The sequence below is a fragment of the Lates calcarifer genome, linkage group LG2, assembly GCF_001640805.2.
Source record: "Lates calcarifer isolate ASB-BC8 linkage group LG2, TLL_Latcal_v3, whole genome shotgun sequence".
NCBI lineage: Eukaryota > Metazoa > Chordata > Actinopteri > Centropomidae > Lates > Lates calcarifer.
In genome coordinates this window covers 27,570,978-27,589,169 of record NC_066834.1, presented here as the reverse complement: position 1 = coordinate 27,589,169, position 18,192 = coordinate 27,570,978, and the positions used below count along the sequence as shown (strand labels likewise).

The following is an 18,192-nucleotide window of genomic DNA, read 5'->3' as shown; positions in this document are numbered from 1 at the left end:
GACAACATGGGCTCTTTGTCATGTTCCCTTTTTTTGGTGTGAGGACTGTCCTGCTGGCGGAGGCCCCTGCCATTGGGGAGTGCTTGGTCTACAACAATGTTTAGGTGGGTGGTGAGTGTCAAAGTAACATCCAGCTTCCCCACAGACCACTGCATTCTAACAAGATGATCAATGTTATTCACTTAACCTGTCAGTGGTTTTAATGTCGTGGCTGATTGGTATATTAAATTTGGTTGATTGGTAATACCAGTGCATCAGTATGTAGCATTATATAGTCGTTGCTGGTTGAGGTGGAGCTAGTTTTAACTTCTTAGGGTCTCGAGCCTTCCAAACAAGGGGTCAGGCCTCTTCTGAGGTTCATGAGAAGCTAGATTTAGTGCCTCAGGGTTGTATGACCTTTTGGTTATAAAACAGAAACATGAAGTAACACAAAATGGAAAAATAGTACTTGAGGAAATGCTTAGTTATTTTCCACCACAGCTAAAAACACAGATGTAGATGTTCAATTGTCAATGGGACATGTCAGGTCAATGCCAATATAAATCTGTAACTCTTCTTTCCGATGTGATTTTATGCTGTGCACCCGACAAGTGTGTTACAACCAGCTTTAAAAATACACAGTCATCACACAGTACATCAGGTTTTACTAGAGGGCATTTCCCCAAACCAATAAGCCGTCAGTGTTTTACAGTCTTTTCCAACACACAGCCGTCCAGTTTCTGTGCCCTTCTCACATACTCATGCTGCCTCAAGGGTCCTCTCAGTCTCCTACATATGGAACAATGCAGTGCATTAAAATTCATATGCTTCTCATCTGGAGAGCAGACATTCAGTAACTGTCTCTGCCAGTCGCGCCCGTGCTGGAATCCCAAACGCTTGCCTGACTGGCCGTCTTCCGCCCCCGTTCCTCTCCAACTCCAAAGGACAGAGGACAGTGGCTTTCCTCACAAGACCGTCGCTGCAGCACAGAGACACTTTTGTTTTTTTGAGGAGTGGGATGGGGGGTTGCCAGTAATTTTGCATTGTGGTTGGCCCGGCTGGACAATCATATTTTATTCAACAGCCCCACGACCATTTCAGACGACACAAAGTCAGCCACCCAGTCACAGTGAATAGTTTGGTCATGAGAACATGGTGGGCGAGCATCACAACACGTTTCTTGCCTTGCTGTGTCCTTGCCCCCAAGAAAGATAAGAGCCAACATCAACTGCACACTCCACCAAGCAGGAGAAGCTTAACGCTACCTGGCCTCTCTGAGCGGAGTTTTTTTGGTTTGCATGTTTTGTTTTGTTGTTGTTAGGATCTCTGCCACTGTTTTTGAGTTGTGGGTTACATGGCTGAGACCAGCGGTAAAGCTGTGATTTGTTATGTTGTAAAATAGGTGTAATGTAAAAGCATAGGAGGCAAACCATGAGAGTGCAGCTCTAATCAATGTTGACTGCAGTTTCCTATGATACTAAAATGCCTCGTTAAGGAGCCAGTAACCAAGCATCTAAATGAGGGGTGATAATCTCACTCTCACCTCTCTCTTCACTCCACCTTCTAAGACATAGCCTAGGTTTCCATCAAATACTGTATAATGGAGTAAATCATATGTACCAAACTACGCGGGCGCACAGTCCTACCACGTAACTTCTGCAACACAACAGTCTTCCTGGTAAAAGTACTTCAGAGGAATTCACAGTCAGCAACAGGTAGTTCTCAGAATCTCCTGTTCAACAAGTGATTTCATTTTGCAGCCTATCCATCAGGATTATCCATCATAAAGGTAGCGATTAGTATTTAGATATGCATGTTCTAGGGACACTGTGGTTACATATTTATGGAGAGTACGACACAATTACACTCTTGTTGCTGTGATGTTTAAAAGACAGCTGAATTTTGAAGTTGCATGTCATTCATTTAGTCTACTTTGTCCTTATTGGGTAACTGGCCCATCTTCCATCTATGAATTTGGACATCTGTATTTAATTTTATTGTGAAAATCCTTAAAGACAAACATTACTTGTTCCTTTTAATTCTCTGATTCAGCAATGAAATGCATTTTACCATATTTTTTGCTTTTAAGTACTTTCGATGGGTAGAAAAACCTAAGCTATGTTATGCTACTACAGCATTTTCAGAATCTGATGTGTAGCCCATGAACTCAACATGATTTGGAAGATTTTGACCACCTCAGACAAAACATACCAAAAACAAGTACCTAATACATGCGGCACTTTATTTACAAACTGCATCTTTAAAGAAAAAGATTACTTTGAGAGCATAAAATTGGTAAATGACTTATAAAGTGTCAATTTTTTTGAAAACTGTGGGAAAAAAAAATGATGAAAAAGTGTCTTAGAAACTGTAATGAACAAGAAAACATAACAATATTTACTTCTGTGAAAAATATATATCTATTTGTCATAAAATGTGGGCTATGTCTGTAAAGGAGTATAAAGACAACTTTTATTTATTTCATTTTACCCTCAGATAATTCAAGGTAATAATATTTGATTAACAAAATTCATAAAAAGCAGTACTGGAACTGCATTTTTCTTACTCGCATCTTGTAAGCAAACAGGGTGTTTGAAGCACAAAAGTTAAACCACAATATAGATACAGTTACTAAATTTCTCCTTAAGAGAATTGCTGCAGTTCCCACCTCCATGTTGTTTTATACAAAATGTACATTATATATAAGTTGGCACTCCATTACAAAATGGATGTTTTACAAACAGTATATAACTACGGTTATATATAATATATAGAGATTTTTTTTTTTTACAATATATCAACTCTGTATGTGAGCCTACTTATCAAATGATTGATGAAGGCTTGTTATAACTGTAGGCGATCAAATTTCTGCATTTTTATTTGCTGTGCTCTATTTCCTATGCCAATTGCTTTCTATCTAGTGCATACTCGCTGGTTATGATCTGGCATTTAACTAAAAAAAAAAAAGATTATAAAATAAAACAAAACAAAAAAAACAATAGAAATCTATGAAAAGGCCCATAAAAAGTGGGCATGTAACTACAAAAACCTACAAAGACTACAAGAAGCACTATGTGAAGATCTTCCAAAATGCTCCCAAAGACAAGTCCTTGTCCTCTGTTGATCAAGTTACTGCCTTCTGCTGGGCTGCAGTGATGCAAACCTTACACTTAACTGCTGTCCCACTCTTCACCTCTAGCCACTTTTATGCCACGGACCCCTGAACGTCTTTCAGGTGAGTCAGCTGACAGGTCCCTGATTCAAATCTCTGTGTGGCTGGAAGGAGAGACTCTCTCCATCCTTCTCCCTCTCTGATGCCATTTTCAGCCAGAGGCATCCTCTTATTTAAGTACTAGACTTAGTTTTTTCTCTCTTCTTCTTCTTCTTTTTTAAAAACCAGTCCTGTCAGGGATGGATCATCGGCAGGCCTGCTGCACTTGATTGATTAGCTCTCCAAAGCGATCAAACAGCCCCTCTACCCAAGCTCCGTTCTGCAGACATTTCTGTACAGTCTCCTCCTGCCCCAGGTCCCCTGCCTGCACCCGCAGAGATGCGATCTGGGAGGGCAGAACCACAAAGAGGACTATTTATCATGATTCTATTAACTAAGATTAATACAGCAGAGGCAGACCAGAATAATAAGCATCTGTAAAACATTACTGAAGAGTATGTGAGTGTGTGTGTGTGTAAGACAGTGTCTCACCTCATCCTTACACATGAGGTACGTGTGGTACTTGTAATGCTGCAAAGAGTGGTACAGAGAGAACCACTGAGTTTTCTGCTGGTCCACTGTATACTCCTAGAAAGGGGAAAAGCCAAGATTTAAAAACAATTTTCCTGCAAATATTAGCATAATAAAAAACAGCATGACAGGAAAGGGGACAGTGACCTCAGCAATCAAGAGAGAGGAAATGTTGAAGAAGTATAAATGGTGACACTGCTCCCTCTGCTGGACAGAGCATGAGCACACTGAATTTTACCAAACGTCCTCTTACTTGTGGCACTTTGTTGGGCATCTTGTAGGGCTTCATGGTCTTCTTGTTGTACGCCTTTCCACTGAGACGCACCTTGAAAGCTGGGGTCTCCCCATCCTTCTTCAGTTCAGTGACCACTGAGATCTCTGGGAAGCTGTCTAGAGCCGTCTGAAGGCACAGAACAACCAAGTTTCTTAGCTTCATACAATGCAGACTGACTCCTGTACTGTTTTGTCTCCCTTTGCCATCAAAATAGATCAACAGTTTATGTCTGTAGGCTTGTCTCTTAATCCTTTTAGTGTACAGAGGAAATAATACCCAAGAAATCAAATTAAAGTGTGGCACATTTAATAGACATTAATATAATGCTCCCAGTTCAGCTAACAAAGCTGCCTTTCTCTGTTTACCATTTGCCTCCTTTTGTAATCAAAGATACACGTACATTTGTACGCATACATGTTAACGTGCCATTCTGAAGACACACCCACCTTTAGCACTTGCCCTATGTGCAGTTTGTGAAGCAGGCGTTTCCTGTTGTCAGTGATCATCCCATCCACTCTTTTCATATGTGGCAGCAGCAGCTCATCTGAAATATGACAAGTCAGTTTTGACCTTCTGTTAGGCCCCTCTAGCTGAGAACAATAGCTCAATGTCCAAAAAATAAATCCACTAACCATTTGCCCTCTCAAGTGCTGTCATCACATCTTCGTCTAAGGCAATGCTGATGAGCAGTTCCACAAAACTCTTGAATGTCTCCTTCATGGTTCGTGTGTTGAGGAACCGTGAAGCAAACGCCATTGGAGGATTTATCTCTAAGAGTGTGAGTGTGTGTGTGCATGTAAGAGATCAAAGATCCAGAGGGCATCAAAAGGCAGTGAGAGAGTGGGAAGAGATTTAGATCACAATTACATCAACTTATACCCAAACTAGATTTAATGAGAAAAGTCAAAAAGCCTCTTCACCGTCATCTTCACCACCTTCCTCCGCAGATGATCCTGAGGCAGTAGGTGAAAACTCCTCCTTCCATTTCCTCCTCTTCTTAGGCGGGGGCTCTGCCCTTGGCTTAAGTTGTTTGGGTCTGGGTTTTTGGGTCTGGGAGACTGAGGAAGGGTTGGCTGTCAAGCCCAGCAAAGTTTTTACCTGAACACCCCTGGGTGGCAGAACCAAGAGAATTACACTACTGAAGAGCCGTGTTTTAAAACAAACATAATTCACCTGTGACAGTCAATGCTATTAGCGTACCTTAGCGAGTTCATAGGCTTGCAGCGTGGCTTCCGACTACAAACTCGTACATACTCCCTTTTGTTAACTGTGTCCAAGAACTTCACATATACCCTCTGGTACATGGTCTTGGCATCTCCAAAGTATCCAAGATACTGTACATACAAAGAAAAAAAATTACTCTCACACACAAACAAATTATTTGAATGATCAACTACTCCCACATGCATACACTGATACTGGCCTGCCTTTTACTTACACTGTTTGTGGCTGAGAAGACTCTCTTTCCATCTCTCAGCTCAGGCACAAATTTCTGCAGCAGAGCCTTCTGGACTTTCCAGATGGCTGGAGGCTCATTCCCTGCTCTCATTGTCACCTGGACACATGCGCATGACAGAGTGGAGAACATGAGTCAGTATGCAGCAATAGTTGCAGTTTAAGAATATGAAAGAATTCATACTGAGTGTACATGAGATGTGATGTGAATATCTTTTCATAATTCTGTGTTGAGCACCTTAGGTGTTACAGAATAAACAGGTGGGTGAGAGCAGCTTTAGTAAAATGGGAGCCACTACACTAACACAAGGCAATGAAGTTTAGCTTTGACATGCCACATCCAACATTTAATACAAGCGCCCCCATGATTACAAACATTTCCTCTAAAACTAAATTCTGTTGAACTCCATATGTCATGTTCACAGGCATTCATTTTCCATCCATGTCGTTTCCAGGCTGTACCTTCAAGTTTTCGATATCCTCATTCCGGACGACAAACTCGTCTCTCTCCCGGTACATTCCCTCCCCTCCGCTGTCTGACAGTTCCTCGTCAGTCAGTCCCTCAATGGCCACGCTCATCAACTGCACAGCCAACTGGCCTGGTTGGATCTCTTTGGGGTCATCTTTGGCGGCGAACGCAGTGCTTGCTGTGACAGCGTTTGTTGTCTGTGGAGGAGTGATGATGTGCGGCAAACAGGTCTCAGTGACAGCGTGTGGCATGGTGGGAACTTGGTCTGGCTTCATCATTGAACCAGGCATTGGGTTATCTGGAGATTTCAATTTTGTATAAAATACATTATAATCAAAAACACAACAGATGAGCAATAATAAAAATGATTGTAGGGTTGATGTTCTGACAACATACACACATCTCAAGCTGAGGCTGGGCGTTATTACCTGTCCTGGGTTTCCGATCTGAAGACTCATCCAGGGCTGAGAGTGCTGAGCTGATGCTGTTCCTCAGGGCCTGGTTCTTCCCTGTGTTCTCCTCTTCATCTGAGCTGAACGACGGCAGCGTTTCTAAGTTTTTTTGCAGGTCTTCATCCAAACGTTTCTGCTGGGAGCTCGCTACTTGGCTCTCCTGTGAAATCAAGGGCCCAGACAGAGTTGGCAGTTTGGGAGGCAGAGCAGGCAAAGTACAAAGTGGCGGTTTGGACGAGGTGCAAGGCTTTCTGGGTCGACTAATAGTTCGCGTGGGACTTGGCGAGTACTGCTGTTTGGGGCCAGATTTGATGAAGTCTAGGAAGGAGCCGATGAAGCCAGTTTTGACCTCTGGTTGTTTCTCTTCCACCTCACGGATCTTCTGCCTGATCCTCTCCTGCTGTGGACAACCATCATATACACTGTGTGAGGCAGATGGCGAGCTGACGTCACTACCCCTTGAGTTTTGCCTTTTTGTCTGTCCGCTGCGCTTGGCCGCTCTGGCCTGTCCACTGTCTTCTTCAGGAGCACCTGGTCTGGTCAAGGACTTGGAGCGAGCCTTCTTTTTGGGTAAGTCTTCACCTCCCGTGCACTCCATGAGGCCATCTTCTGTTTTAATACACTTGCCATTCCCTTTGATTCTGCTCTGTAGACCTGAGGGGTCGTACACCTGCCCAGCTAAGTGATAATCATTCTCAGAGCTCCCTCCATCACCATTTGTGTTAAGCTCAGAACTGCTGTTATGGTGAACGGACTGACCCTGAGAGTCTGTGGCCATCTGAGCTCCATTTAGTGTCATGGTCAAGGAGTGGGAGTTAGTGTTGGTGATGATTGGCTGTTGTGCTGAGGAGAAACTAGGTGACATGTGCCTTATATCCACAGTCTGGAAGTGCCCTTTAGTATCAGCGGAGCTCGCCATCACTGCCATTTCAGCCTCAGCAGAGGATGCGGCTTTGACAAAGTCCTGTGGTGTGACGCCACAGGCTGCGACTGTGGCAGCCAGGATGTCGTCGACGTTTGACAAAATATTTCTGTCGTCCGCAAGTAGCATCGAGTCGGGGAAGCAAATGGAGTTGAGAGCAAAGTGGTTCTTGGCATCATTTGACTGCTGATTCGCCGACTGGCTGTAGTGGTGCTTGGAGGAATCAGGGCATCCTGAGCTCTGTTCAGACACTACTGTGCCCTGCTGGCTGTGGGTTTCAGTGACAGTGGGACCCAGCAGTTCTCGATCCATCTGAAGATACTGGACGTGAACGGGGCCCAAACCTTGGGGTGGTTGGATACTTTGCAATGATACCACTTTTGAAGGGTTTTGACCGTGGTGGACTATGGGCTGCGGGAGCAGAATCATCTGGTTGGGCTCGAGGAGAACCTGAGTGCTGGGGACGGTGATAAATTGGGCGTGGGCTGCCTGAGTCTGGCTCTGGGACTGATTATGATTCTGGTGGTTTTGTTGATGTGGCTCAGGAGATTTGAGTTGGAGAGGGTGCTGCTTGAGCTGCTCTGAGCTCAGGGGCACATGCGAAGATACAATACTGGAGTTTGTAGTTTTTATGTTGGAAGTGTCCTGACCATTGGCACCGCTTAGGTGAATGTGCTGTTGGCTCAGAGAACCCAGTCTTTCATCCTTTACCTGTCCTGTGTGTATATGACCCAACCCCATGAGCTGGTCATCGGAACGTGAATTGCTTCGGATAACACTTTGCGCTTTATGATGATCATCCATTTTTGAAACAACATAGATGACATTGTGAGCAGCCATGTTGTTATCTGCTGCAGAGCCCTCCATAGATGCCTGCTGGAGAGCCTCTAAGTCCTGTATAGGAAGCTCTTCAAGTTTCTGTTTGCCATATGCTGGCTTTATGTCCTGTATTGAGGATCTGATATTATTTTGTAAGGCTTGAGCAGTTGAAGAGTAGGTAGGCAACGGTGCAGACAAAATATATTTATGGGGCTGGGGCAGAGTGTCGTGTGTTTTACCCCCCACTGAGGCTTGCATGAGGGCGTAGTCCTGCGTAGAACTGGATGCAGACAGACTCTGCACACATGTGGGTGTGTAAGAGGAGTTAAGGGATTGGCTAAGGGATTGTCCTGTGGCGTAGCTCTGAGACTGAGTTGCTGAAGCTTGCCCCTGTGACTGAGATGTATAAGTCACATTCGGGGCAACCTGAGAGTGGGATGTCGCGTAGCTTTCAGAGAGATTCCCCTGACACAAGCCCTGTACCTGGGCTCCATACTGGACCTCCTGCTCCTGGCTCAGGCCAGGACTGGAGGAGTAAACAAGAGCCTGGCTAACAGTTGCCGCATTGCCAGACTGGCTAGAGAGGGAAGGCAGAGTCTTGTAAAGGGATGATATTTTGTCTGAGGTGGAACTGGAGGGCTGTGACTGTGTGTGGGGGGTGATATAAGTTTGAGACAGACTGCTGGACATTAGGCTAGGCAGCTGGACTGACTGCTGATTAGCAATGACTGAGTTCTGGTTCTGTCCTGGGGAGGAATACCGCTCAGGAGACCCTCCTGTCAGGCTTTGAGTGTGGCTGTGACTCTCTTCACCCCCAGCAGGGTGTGGGGCTAGCTTGGCAGAGCAGTCTTTAGCCTTCGGCACCGAAGTGGACGAATATGCTTGAGTTACGGAGTCTGTTTTGGGTTGTGGAGTACCATTCACCCCTTGAGAGGAATCTACTACTGTGGAGGGGCTGCAGGACACTGGGGTCTGGCGGGAGGGGTCCTGCTGGTAGGACACATCCGCTTCACTGCCAGAGCCAAAGTACCCTGGTAAGGAGTGCTCTGAATTGGGCAACTGCTCTGAGGCCGTGTGGCTGCTAGAAGGCCTCTGGTGGTGTTTGATCACACTACATTCACGCTGAAGAGCTCTTTCAATGGAACCTGAAAAAACTGTGGCTCCGTAGGATTGTGGGGCACCGTGAGGGGTAGGTAGGGCAGAGGGAAGCAGGCTGAACTGGGGTTGTAGGAGATGGGGGGCTGACTCCTGAGCTGAGCGGTAAGTGGAGGACTGCACAGGCAAAGCGGAGCCAAGAGCAGGGGCAGAGAGATGATTGAAGGCCAGGGCAGTGGGAAGCACGGTCTGGCTTGGTTTAAGATGTAGGAGGGGGTCATGGTGAGAAAACAGGCCATTGGTGGAAGTGCTGAAGGCAGGATCCTGGAGAGCCAGGGAGGGGTTGGTAGCGTAACTCCTGGAAGGGTAGGCACCAGTGTGCTGATAGGACGACAGGGCAGCAGGAGAGGGGAAAGTGGCAGTAGAAGGCAGGGCACCAGTCAAGTACAACTCTGTGGTTGAGGAGTTTGTACCTGCATAGCAGAGAATAGACAATACAAAAACAGGACAGGCAATGTTGAGGGACAGAATCTAAACAAAATGTAACAAAATAAACAAAACCTGTGTGCACAAGAGATAAAACAAACAGTCTGAAATATTAACACTGCCAACAAATTAAAGTTTGCTTTTGCTTTTTCATTAAAATAATTAAAAGATTGAATGGGTAGAAGTGGTCTCACCAGCAGGCCATGATGGGGGTCTAAAAGGAGGAAGCAGTGAGGCACTAACAGGACCAGCCTGAAGGCTCCTAGACTCCATGGCTGACAGGAAGCTCATGATTGAGGTCTCAGAACTATTACTGTTTGAGTCAAGGGTTCCTGACGGTCAAAAGAGGAAGAGAAAGAGAATCACAGAAACAGACAATGTGAGCAAGAGCTTTCACACATTATCTATCAATCCTATGTAAAGTAAATAATCCTATATAGAGTAAATAATCCTATGTAAAGTAAATAAATTCAAGTTAGTTAACCTAAACTGCAGAAAAAAATCTCACTTAGTGATATGTACTCATGCAGACAGTTGTGTCTTTATTGGATAACATTTACTGAGATTTCTCCAGACATAATACAATGGTGAACAATTTACTGTATGTTTGCAGCATTTAAAAATGGCAGTTTTATATATAATGCAGCCCACTTCTACTCAAGAAATTGTCCCAATTAAACCTGCCCAAGGTCTGTGGAATATCTCTTTTTTAAGCAGTGGCACAATCTTCATCATATACATGAAAAACATCTGTGTGACTAAATGCAACTAGCAGTGAGCAACAAAGTAAAAGCTGTTGTTATTTGGCTAAACTGAGTCCTTGTAAACAATGCTTACAGCTTTCATAACTCACCTGCTGCAGCAGGAAGGTGTGACGTAGTGTAGTTGGGAAGCTGGTGGGTGGAAGTGTAGCTTTGCCGCTGGAGGAGCTCTGCATCAAGGTGTGTTGCACCATAACTGGGACTGCACAAACACACAAAAAAACATACATGTGAAAGCTCATCTTCACGAGCAGCAGAACTCCCAGCTATGTATGAACAAGTAAATCATGTCTCTTGACACACAGCAAACTCGTTTTGAGTTATTCACTCTGCTGAGTCTTGGCTGTCTACTGAGTGACAGCCTCAGTAGACCCACACCATATTTGCAGAAAAGGTAATAATAGCTCTATGAAGCATGCTTTGAAAAAATGTGCTATATTCAGTTTATGATGTGATTCAACTCAAACCCAGCATGTGCCAAATTCATTACCCATTTCAACCAATGTGGTAAAAATGTCCAAACTACCTTCAGACTAATAACTACTGAATTATTTTACCAGTGTTGCAAAACTTCACATCAACACTATTCTGTCACACAAGACAGCCAGAAAAGGAGGTTATTTATACAAATACAACACACATATGAATGATACCTTTCGAAACAGGACATCAACTTATACATAAAAGAGGAACCTGTTTCCCCACTGATGCTTGTAAAAACCAGATGATAACAATTCATGAATATTATGGCAATATTCATATGAATACCTTGTAATGTATTAAGAGCAAATCTTTGGCTATCACATTTTTTTGTGTCTTTCCTATCAAACAAATGAGTAACCCATCATTGGTAAGAAGTTCATAGTTCTATCGTGGTAAAAACTGCAAATTGTTGAATTCACCAGACACCATATTTGATGTCGAAAAATACTCGTTTTGAGGTACTTGGATTGTGTCTGCCTGAGCCAATTAGGAAAAAAAAAAGAAAAGTGAGCAATGATCTTATTTCCATTATCTGACAGAAGATTTCATATTCTTTTGGGAGAAAATTGATAGGAAACAGAAATAAAATTAGAGGTAATCAGATCCAGCTAGCCTGATCCAAAGTGTCCCATTTTTGCCAGAGGGTAAACATCTGTGGATGGAGAACATGGAGCCGAGAGGGAATCATCCGCCTCCATCGCTGGTCCTTTCAACAGACACTCACACAATCTTCACTTATGCAACTCTTCTCTGCTAATTGGACCAACAGGCTTCGATTAAATGTTAAAGGGATTAAATTTCTTCTATACCACTATTGTTTGTTCCCCTGTATCTGATGGCAGGGCTTGTAGACAGCAACACCTACTGACATATGCAGGTTCCTCATCATGTGAATGTGGTGAAGTATCCCAGATGACAAGAGACTGCAGATTGATGATTAATTTCACTATGTATAGCATAATCATGTTACTTTATTTATTCACTTTATTCAGTAATTGCAGAATGCCTCACCTATTTAGGGAGTGACAATTTCTAAGTCTAACTGACAGCCACAAGCCACAAATCTGTGTTATGTAGGTCATGACACAAGACAAACTGAGGTAATCTTAGCATTTCCAAACCTGTATTCGGCACATTCATGGCATTATTTACTTGATTAATGATTATAGTCAACTGGTTATGAGAATAGAAAAAAATATGTGGGTTTTCTGTCATGCAACAAATCATCTGAGTAATCATTTCTGTTCTCTCAGTTAGCTAAGGGTTTTCTTTTTATGCTTTAGGGGGGTAAACAGCTGGATAGACTTGGGAGTTGTCGTGAGGATGACGGTGTTCACAAGTGCTACTTTTGTGCTGCTTTGGACCACAATCTGACTTATTTGTAGCAAACATTACAATTTCTTTTGTCATTATGCATGATCCCCTCTCTAGTATAACTTAACACAACAGTCTTGAGTTAGCCTAAGTTAGAGCTCTGCAACTTTTAGCAGGTTTTGCGGTTACATTCACCCTGATTTATAAAACATAAACTAAGTTAGAGGATAGTAAGGGTCCTTTAACTCTCATAATAGAAATAGTGGCATAAATGTGCACAGACCTGGACACGTTGCCTCCTTGCTCTTTAGTAACAACACAAGGAGCTATGCACATAACTGACATGAGTAGCATTTGTAGCTAGTTACCTATCTTGTTTTGGCTTTGGCGAGCACCTGAGGGTCGAGAAAACAGGCCGAGAAAATGCTAGTTTAAGCTGCCTAGCTGATATGCTTGTTACAGATATTAAGCAAAACTACTCTCTAGTTTATACTAACTCTGTCCATGACCATGCTGAGGAGACGGTGTGCTAGCGAAAACTAGCAAGGTAACAGACGGCTAAGAAACCACTGACAACTCAAAGCCTCCACAACTCCGACCAAATTCCCACATTTCTCCAATTCCTCCACTGTTCCCGACAGCAACACGCACCTCTGCACTTTTCTCTAAGAGCAAAGCTAGGCCTCCCATCACCGATATTTCCTTCGGAAGGTGACCCGCCCTCTCCTTCATCTTTTACCTTGGCTTGATACTAGCTGTGCTGCGGTCATAGGCCCAAGAAGCTACGGTCTGTGCTGGTGGAGCCAGCGCGTCCGCAAAGCTGGAGGTCGGGTAGTTCCTGTCCATCATCCGGTGAAAGATTCACTTCCCCGACGGAGCTTCGTGGAGCAGCGGACACACATCGTAGCAGCCCGGGGTCCTACCCACCGACCGACCGACCGTCCGACCGACCAGGGTAGGCAGTCCCTTCGGAGCAGTTCGGCAAAAACCCGCCGTGGAGCTGCTATATCCTGGACAAAAGCCTACCTTTTCCCCCCACTGAGCGATTTAGCTAATTTTTGTTCATCTCCCGTCATGTAGAGCCGTGGAAGCCCTGCATGGTTTCACGTACCCATGTTAGTGGGTTTCCCAGGATGCACCGCAGACTTTGGCTGCAAGTTTTTGTAGTTTTCCTTCGTTCCACCTAAAAGTTCAGCTATATGTCTCCCACCCCCACCTGCATGGTTTCTGACATCATGTAGGGACCAAAACCTTTATGTAATGTCATGGCACTCCAACTATGGCTGAAGCCTGACTCTGCATTTTTGAAATATTAATACCACAGTCCACAACTGTCTTGTGCATACTATCATGTAACTCCTAAATAACAATACAAGTAATAATAATAAATTGAATCATTTTTTTTAAGATAATAGATTTGTGAGACCTTTTTGGAATAACTTTTTACTTTGGAAACATGTACCACCATCCATCCTTGAACATACATTTAAGTTCTCAGTTGTATATTCCCAATTGTTTGATTTTAATGGCTAAATTTCTTATTCAGAAATGAAATTTTACAGGTCAAAAGCTCTTTGTATTCACAAAACAGGTCAAATGGTTCACTGACTTGTTTTCTATAAATTCAAAAGCTGTGAAAATTATAAATAAGTGATTCAGTTTTTAATAATTTGTCTGACTAAATCCTCAAAGCTGATAATATTCCATATGAAGCCATATGAACAGCTGATGTCAGCTTGCACACACATAACACAAACCCACACACAGCTGGCAGATGAGACTCAAAATAATTAAAATATCCATTTTATTTAAAACATCTGTACAAGATTTTCATTTCAAGTAATCATGCTTCAGATCAGCTTCAACAAAACAGCTCTCAGTAAATTCTCATGCCATTATAAAACTTTGGTAAAGGTTTTTCATTCTAACTACAGTTAAGTGAGTGGCACTGTTACACACATTGAACAAACTGTCGTGCTGCATCTCCTACAGCTGTAAAATATTTTTCAACCATCATATTCACCAGAGCTATTATTTTCTTGTCTTACTGTAAAACATCCCTCCGTGTAAATATAAAATGTTGTATAACTCCTGTTGAAGAGTTCCCCCCTCCATCTATTTATAGTTCATTTAATAATTAACTACAATGCAGATATTTAAATTAAAAATGAATTCACATATGAGTACAGCATTCTCATCATTTGGTGACTCAAAAATACATTTTCTGACACACTATAACTTTATAAAGCAGCAAGAAAATCAGCTCATTAAAAAAGTAAAGGTTGTTGATACATAGCTAAAAGTTCAAAGAGAATCTGAGACCAGTGTATCAAAAAGACTTGTGTTATCCTTAATTTCATTTATGGCAAAATTAACCATCATGCCATTAAAAGTTGTTTCCTTGGTATAATATTCCTACTGAAAGAGACAAAAAGCTGTATGCCAATACAAATCAGCATGTCCCTCTGTGATTACCATTAATACTTATTGTGCAATGAAACATAATCCTACTCAGCCCTCCTGTACACACTATATTGAAAACAGCTGCTCCTTAAGAGAATAAATATTCCTCCAACAGCTCCCTTGTCCAACACATTACTGATTCTTCATTTTCATTTTGATAAAAAAGCAGCAAACTGGGTAAAATGTATTATAAAGCTTATTCAGCACAGGGTAGGGGTTATATTCCATAGCATAATCACAACTGAAAAAATAGCACAGGCTACCACGAAACTAGATCTTGGTACTAGGAGGTTGGGGGGGGGATAGAAAAGATTATACTGCTAAGGAAAAGATACACCAGCAGACCAGAAAAGACCAAAAAGTGGAGAGAGGAAATGCTAATCAGAGTAGTTAACAGAAGGCAAAAGGAACTGTTTTAAATCTTGAAAGAACATGGTATACAATGTTAAACAGAGCAGCAAAATGTCAGTGTTAGTTGTATTGTCTGCTTCTGATTCCTGGACATACTACCGGCGAATACTTCCACGTAGTGAGCTAAAACAAAAGAAATAAGAAGGACGTGTTATAAAAATGTGCTTGAATGAACCGGCTGTCACTGCATCATGGATTGTTTGTGTGTGTACAAGACCTGAAAAGTGAGTGAGAATGTAACTGCAAATACAAATGCATATGCAAATACCCAGGATAGGGAGGAGGTGGGGCGTCATGCTGTCCACTTTTGGCGATTGCCTGCTCATAGGAAGGCAGTCCTGGGGGGTCTACTTCCTCCATATGGGGTGGGGATACAGGCTGTAAGGACACCTCTTCTAGCCGTCGCATTATTACAGAGGCATTACTCCTCCTCGGGCGGACCCGAATGGAGCTGTGAAGGAGGTATAGACATATGTATTCACCCATGACCTAATCAATGCCTCTAACAGAGGCATTAGAATCTAACACATATTGTGGTTAAAGTGGAAGTTAACTTGTTACAACTTTGCACAACTTAATACATTTTTAGGCTCCCCAGCTGAAATGAGTAATCAACCAGCAACTGTTTTGATAAGTGACTAATCATTTCAGCCAGTCTTCAAGCAAAAACACAGAACATTCACTGGTCCCAGATGTGATGCTTTTCTTCATTATATATGAGTGTAACATAAATATCTTTGGGTTTTGTCAGGAAAAATAAGCAATCTGAATATGTAAACCTGGGCACTGTGACTGACATTTTACACTATTTTCATTTTATAGACAGCATGATTAATCAAGAAAATAATCTGCAGATTAATCAACTGAAAGTGAGCTAGTTAGTTCAAACCCTAAATAACAACTACTAGACAGTCTGTGTTTTATTATATATGGTGCAAAAAATGTTCAGGTTGTCACTTTGTTATAGTATTAGGGTTAACAATACAAACTAGTGTCTACAGCTTTAGAGATAATGTTGCTAAAATGGTGCTTGTATTTCTATAGGAAAAAGTGTGGAGGAATAATATAGCTGCCATTAGTAGTAACAAAGACCCTCTCACTCACCTTGCACGGCTGAAGTCATCCTTACATTTGCCTTGACAGAAATACCAGAGCAGGAGGCCAAAAATAACAACGGCAACTCCAGCAGCGATCAGTCCCACCAAAAGAGACGTCACATCAACCCGTGTGGGGCGCTTGTCCTTATCTGCGGAGCATCACAAACCACCTAGTATAACATAGCTGAGCTTGTTTGGTAATGCCCATGAGCTGTGCTAGCAGTAGCATCTGAATATTACATGATTGTTCCTCTTTTTCATCTGATATCACATATATTTAGCCTAAAAGCAGACCTAAAGTATAGTTATTGGTTATTCACAGTAACAGCTACATAGTGATTGGATCAAAACCAAATTCATCCCTAAAACAAGCAAATGAAAGTTGCAGAGAGTCTGTCTCCTCGAGTTGACCAAGCAGTGGCTTTCTAAGATCCAGTGTGCTGCTGAACGAGTGGTGAAACAGGTTTTGAATGCAACACAATTATCCTTCCTAGAGGCAAGGCTCAAGTGTTCCTACTACTCCTCTCCTTATATCCTTGATGGCATAAATTAAACATGATCCATGTGACAAATTGAGGTATCACCCCCGCCCTCACCTGCAGTGTATTTCTTCCAGAAAGCATCCTGCAAAACAAAAGCATCATCAGTATGTTGAACTCAGCTGTAATGCCTCTCTCTCTTTCTATCTTTATAATCATTAAATGACCTCAGTGAGCAGCCCACCGAACAGCATCACTTAACTGTAGCCGGAGTGTTTTCAAAGACCTCCCTCGCTTCCTCGTAATTGCACACTTCTTCATAACACTCCCTCTCCAGATTTCCAGGAACGAAGATTTCGAAGTCAAACCTGTTGAACAACAAATGGCGACCCAGGAACGAATTTGCGCCCCCCTCATCTACAAACACTACGGGAGTGCGAACAAACAGATGAATTGATCAACAGAAAGTCTTGATAAACCTGGGACAACATTTGGGGGGGGGGGGGGGGGGGGCTGTGGGTGTGGGGGTGGGTATTTGGGATTCATCGGCAGAAGACCTCACCTTCTTCGTCTTGCTCATGTTTGGAGAGTAGCCTCCTCGTGCAGGCCAGCTCTCCACAGGACAGCAGTTGAAGGAGTATAAACAGATGAAACAACATGGTGATGGGTGCACCTGCGCGCGGACACAGCGGGTGGGGCATTAATTGGCAGTACAGAGGGCAGAGTACAAACTACTATATGTACACTTTTCTTTAACCAAACACCTGTAAGATACTTATACTCTACATTACCTATGATGAAAAGTGGCACATAATGACGGGAAGAGTTCAACACTAACAAAATGAAAGCTGTCCGAAGGAGCGGTAGGTACGTGTCCCAGCCTTCGACGCTGATAAGATGAATCAGGAAATGTTCAGCGGTAAACAACTGTTGTGTTCGCCAATATTCTTTGAAAAACTTTAACGCGGCTCATTATTTGTTGGCGAACTAAAACAAAAAGTCGACACCGGGTCAGTTAAGACAGTTCCGGTGACTTACAGAAAGGTTTTGTTTACTCCCAACAGTTGTGGCCTCTGTTCTTCCTTAACTACCTGCGCAGACTCAACCAATCGATCACGTTCACCTGGGAAAACTTGAGGACTCGTGTGAACGGAAAGAGGACGCTAGGTGGCGGCTGAAACCACAAAAGTGAGAGTGCCTCTCAGCAAGTCTTTTCACACCCGAGTATCCAATGGGATTACACATGATGTATCATCAGACCGTCTGACTCTGAGTCAGATACCACAACTGCACTCCTCCCAGTGCCGAATCATTTGTAGGCCTTTACTCTTGATCCTGCGTGGGCCTAAGCAGCACCCACTCTGAAAAAGAGAAGGAACTACATATGAAATACTAAGGAGGAAATATTAATTTGTGCTAAAAGAACAAAACAGTTAGGAAAAAATCTAAATACTTCTGACTGCTCAAAGCTTTTTAACACACTCACTCATA

General features: G+C 42.9%; 2 protein-coding genes across 2 annotated transcripts; both read right to left on the bottom strand.

Moving 5' to 3' along the window:
• Window positions 1-2,200: 2,200 nt before the first annotated feature.
• Window positions 2,201-13,540, bottom strand: qser1 (glutamine and serine rich 1). The gene is made up of 13 exons (XM_018667998.2): window positions 12,991-13,540; window positions 10,547-10,656; window positions 9,888-10,025; window positions 6,348-9,680; window positions 5,913-6,217; window positions 5,434-5,550; window positions 5,196-5,329; window positions 4,916-5,103; window positions 4,628-4,765; window positions 4,442-4,539; window positions 3,975-4,121; window positions 3,683-3,778; window positions 2,201-3,536 (listed from the first exon to the last, which is right to left on the bottom strand). The coding sequence occupies exons 1-13, from the start codon at window positions 13,098-13,100 to the stop codon at window positions 3,396-3,398; spliced, it is 5,055 nt and encodes a 1,684-aa protein (XP_018523514.1). The 5' UTR covers window positions 13,101-13,540; the 3' UTR covers window positions 2,201-3,395.
• A 486-nt stretch (window positions 13,541-14,026) lies between these two features.
• On the bottom strand, window positions 14,027-17,842 carry prrg4 (proline rich Gla (G-carboxyglutamic acid) 4 (transmembrane)). Its single transcript, XM_018668071.2, has 8 exons — window positions 17,740-17,842; window positions 17,493-17,590; window positions 17,264-17,374; window positions 16,964-17,127; window positions 16,819-16,846; window positions 16,230-16,371; window positions 15,394-15,576; window positions 14,027-15,248 (listed from the first exon to the last, which is right to left on the bottom strand). Exons 3-8 carry the CDS (start codon window positions 17,358-17,360, stop codon window positions 15,221-15,223), a joined length of 642 nt encoding a protein of 213 aa, XP_018523587.1. The 5' UTR covers window positions 17,361-17,374; window positions 17,493-17,590; window positions 17,740-17,842; the 3' UTR covers window positions 14,027-15,220.
• Window positions 17,843-18,192: the final 350 nt, after the last annotated feature.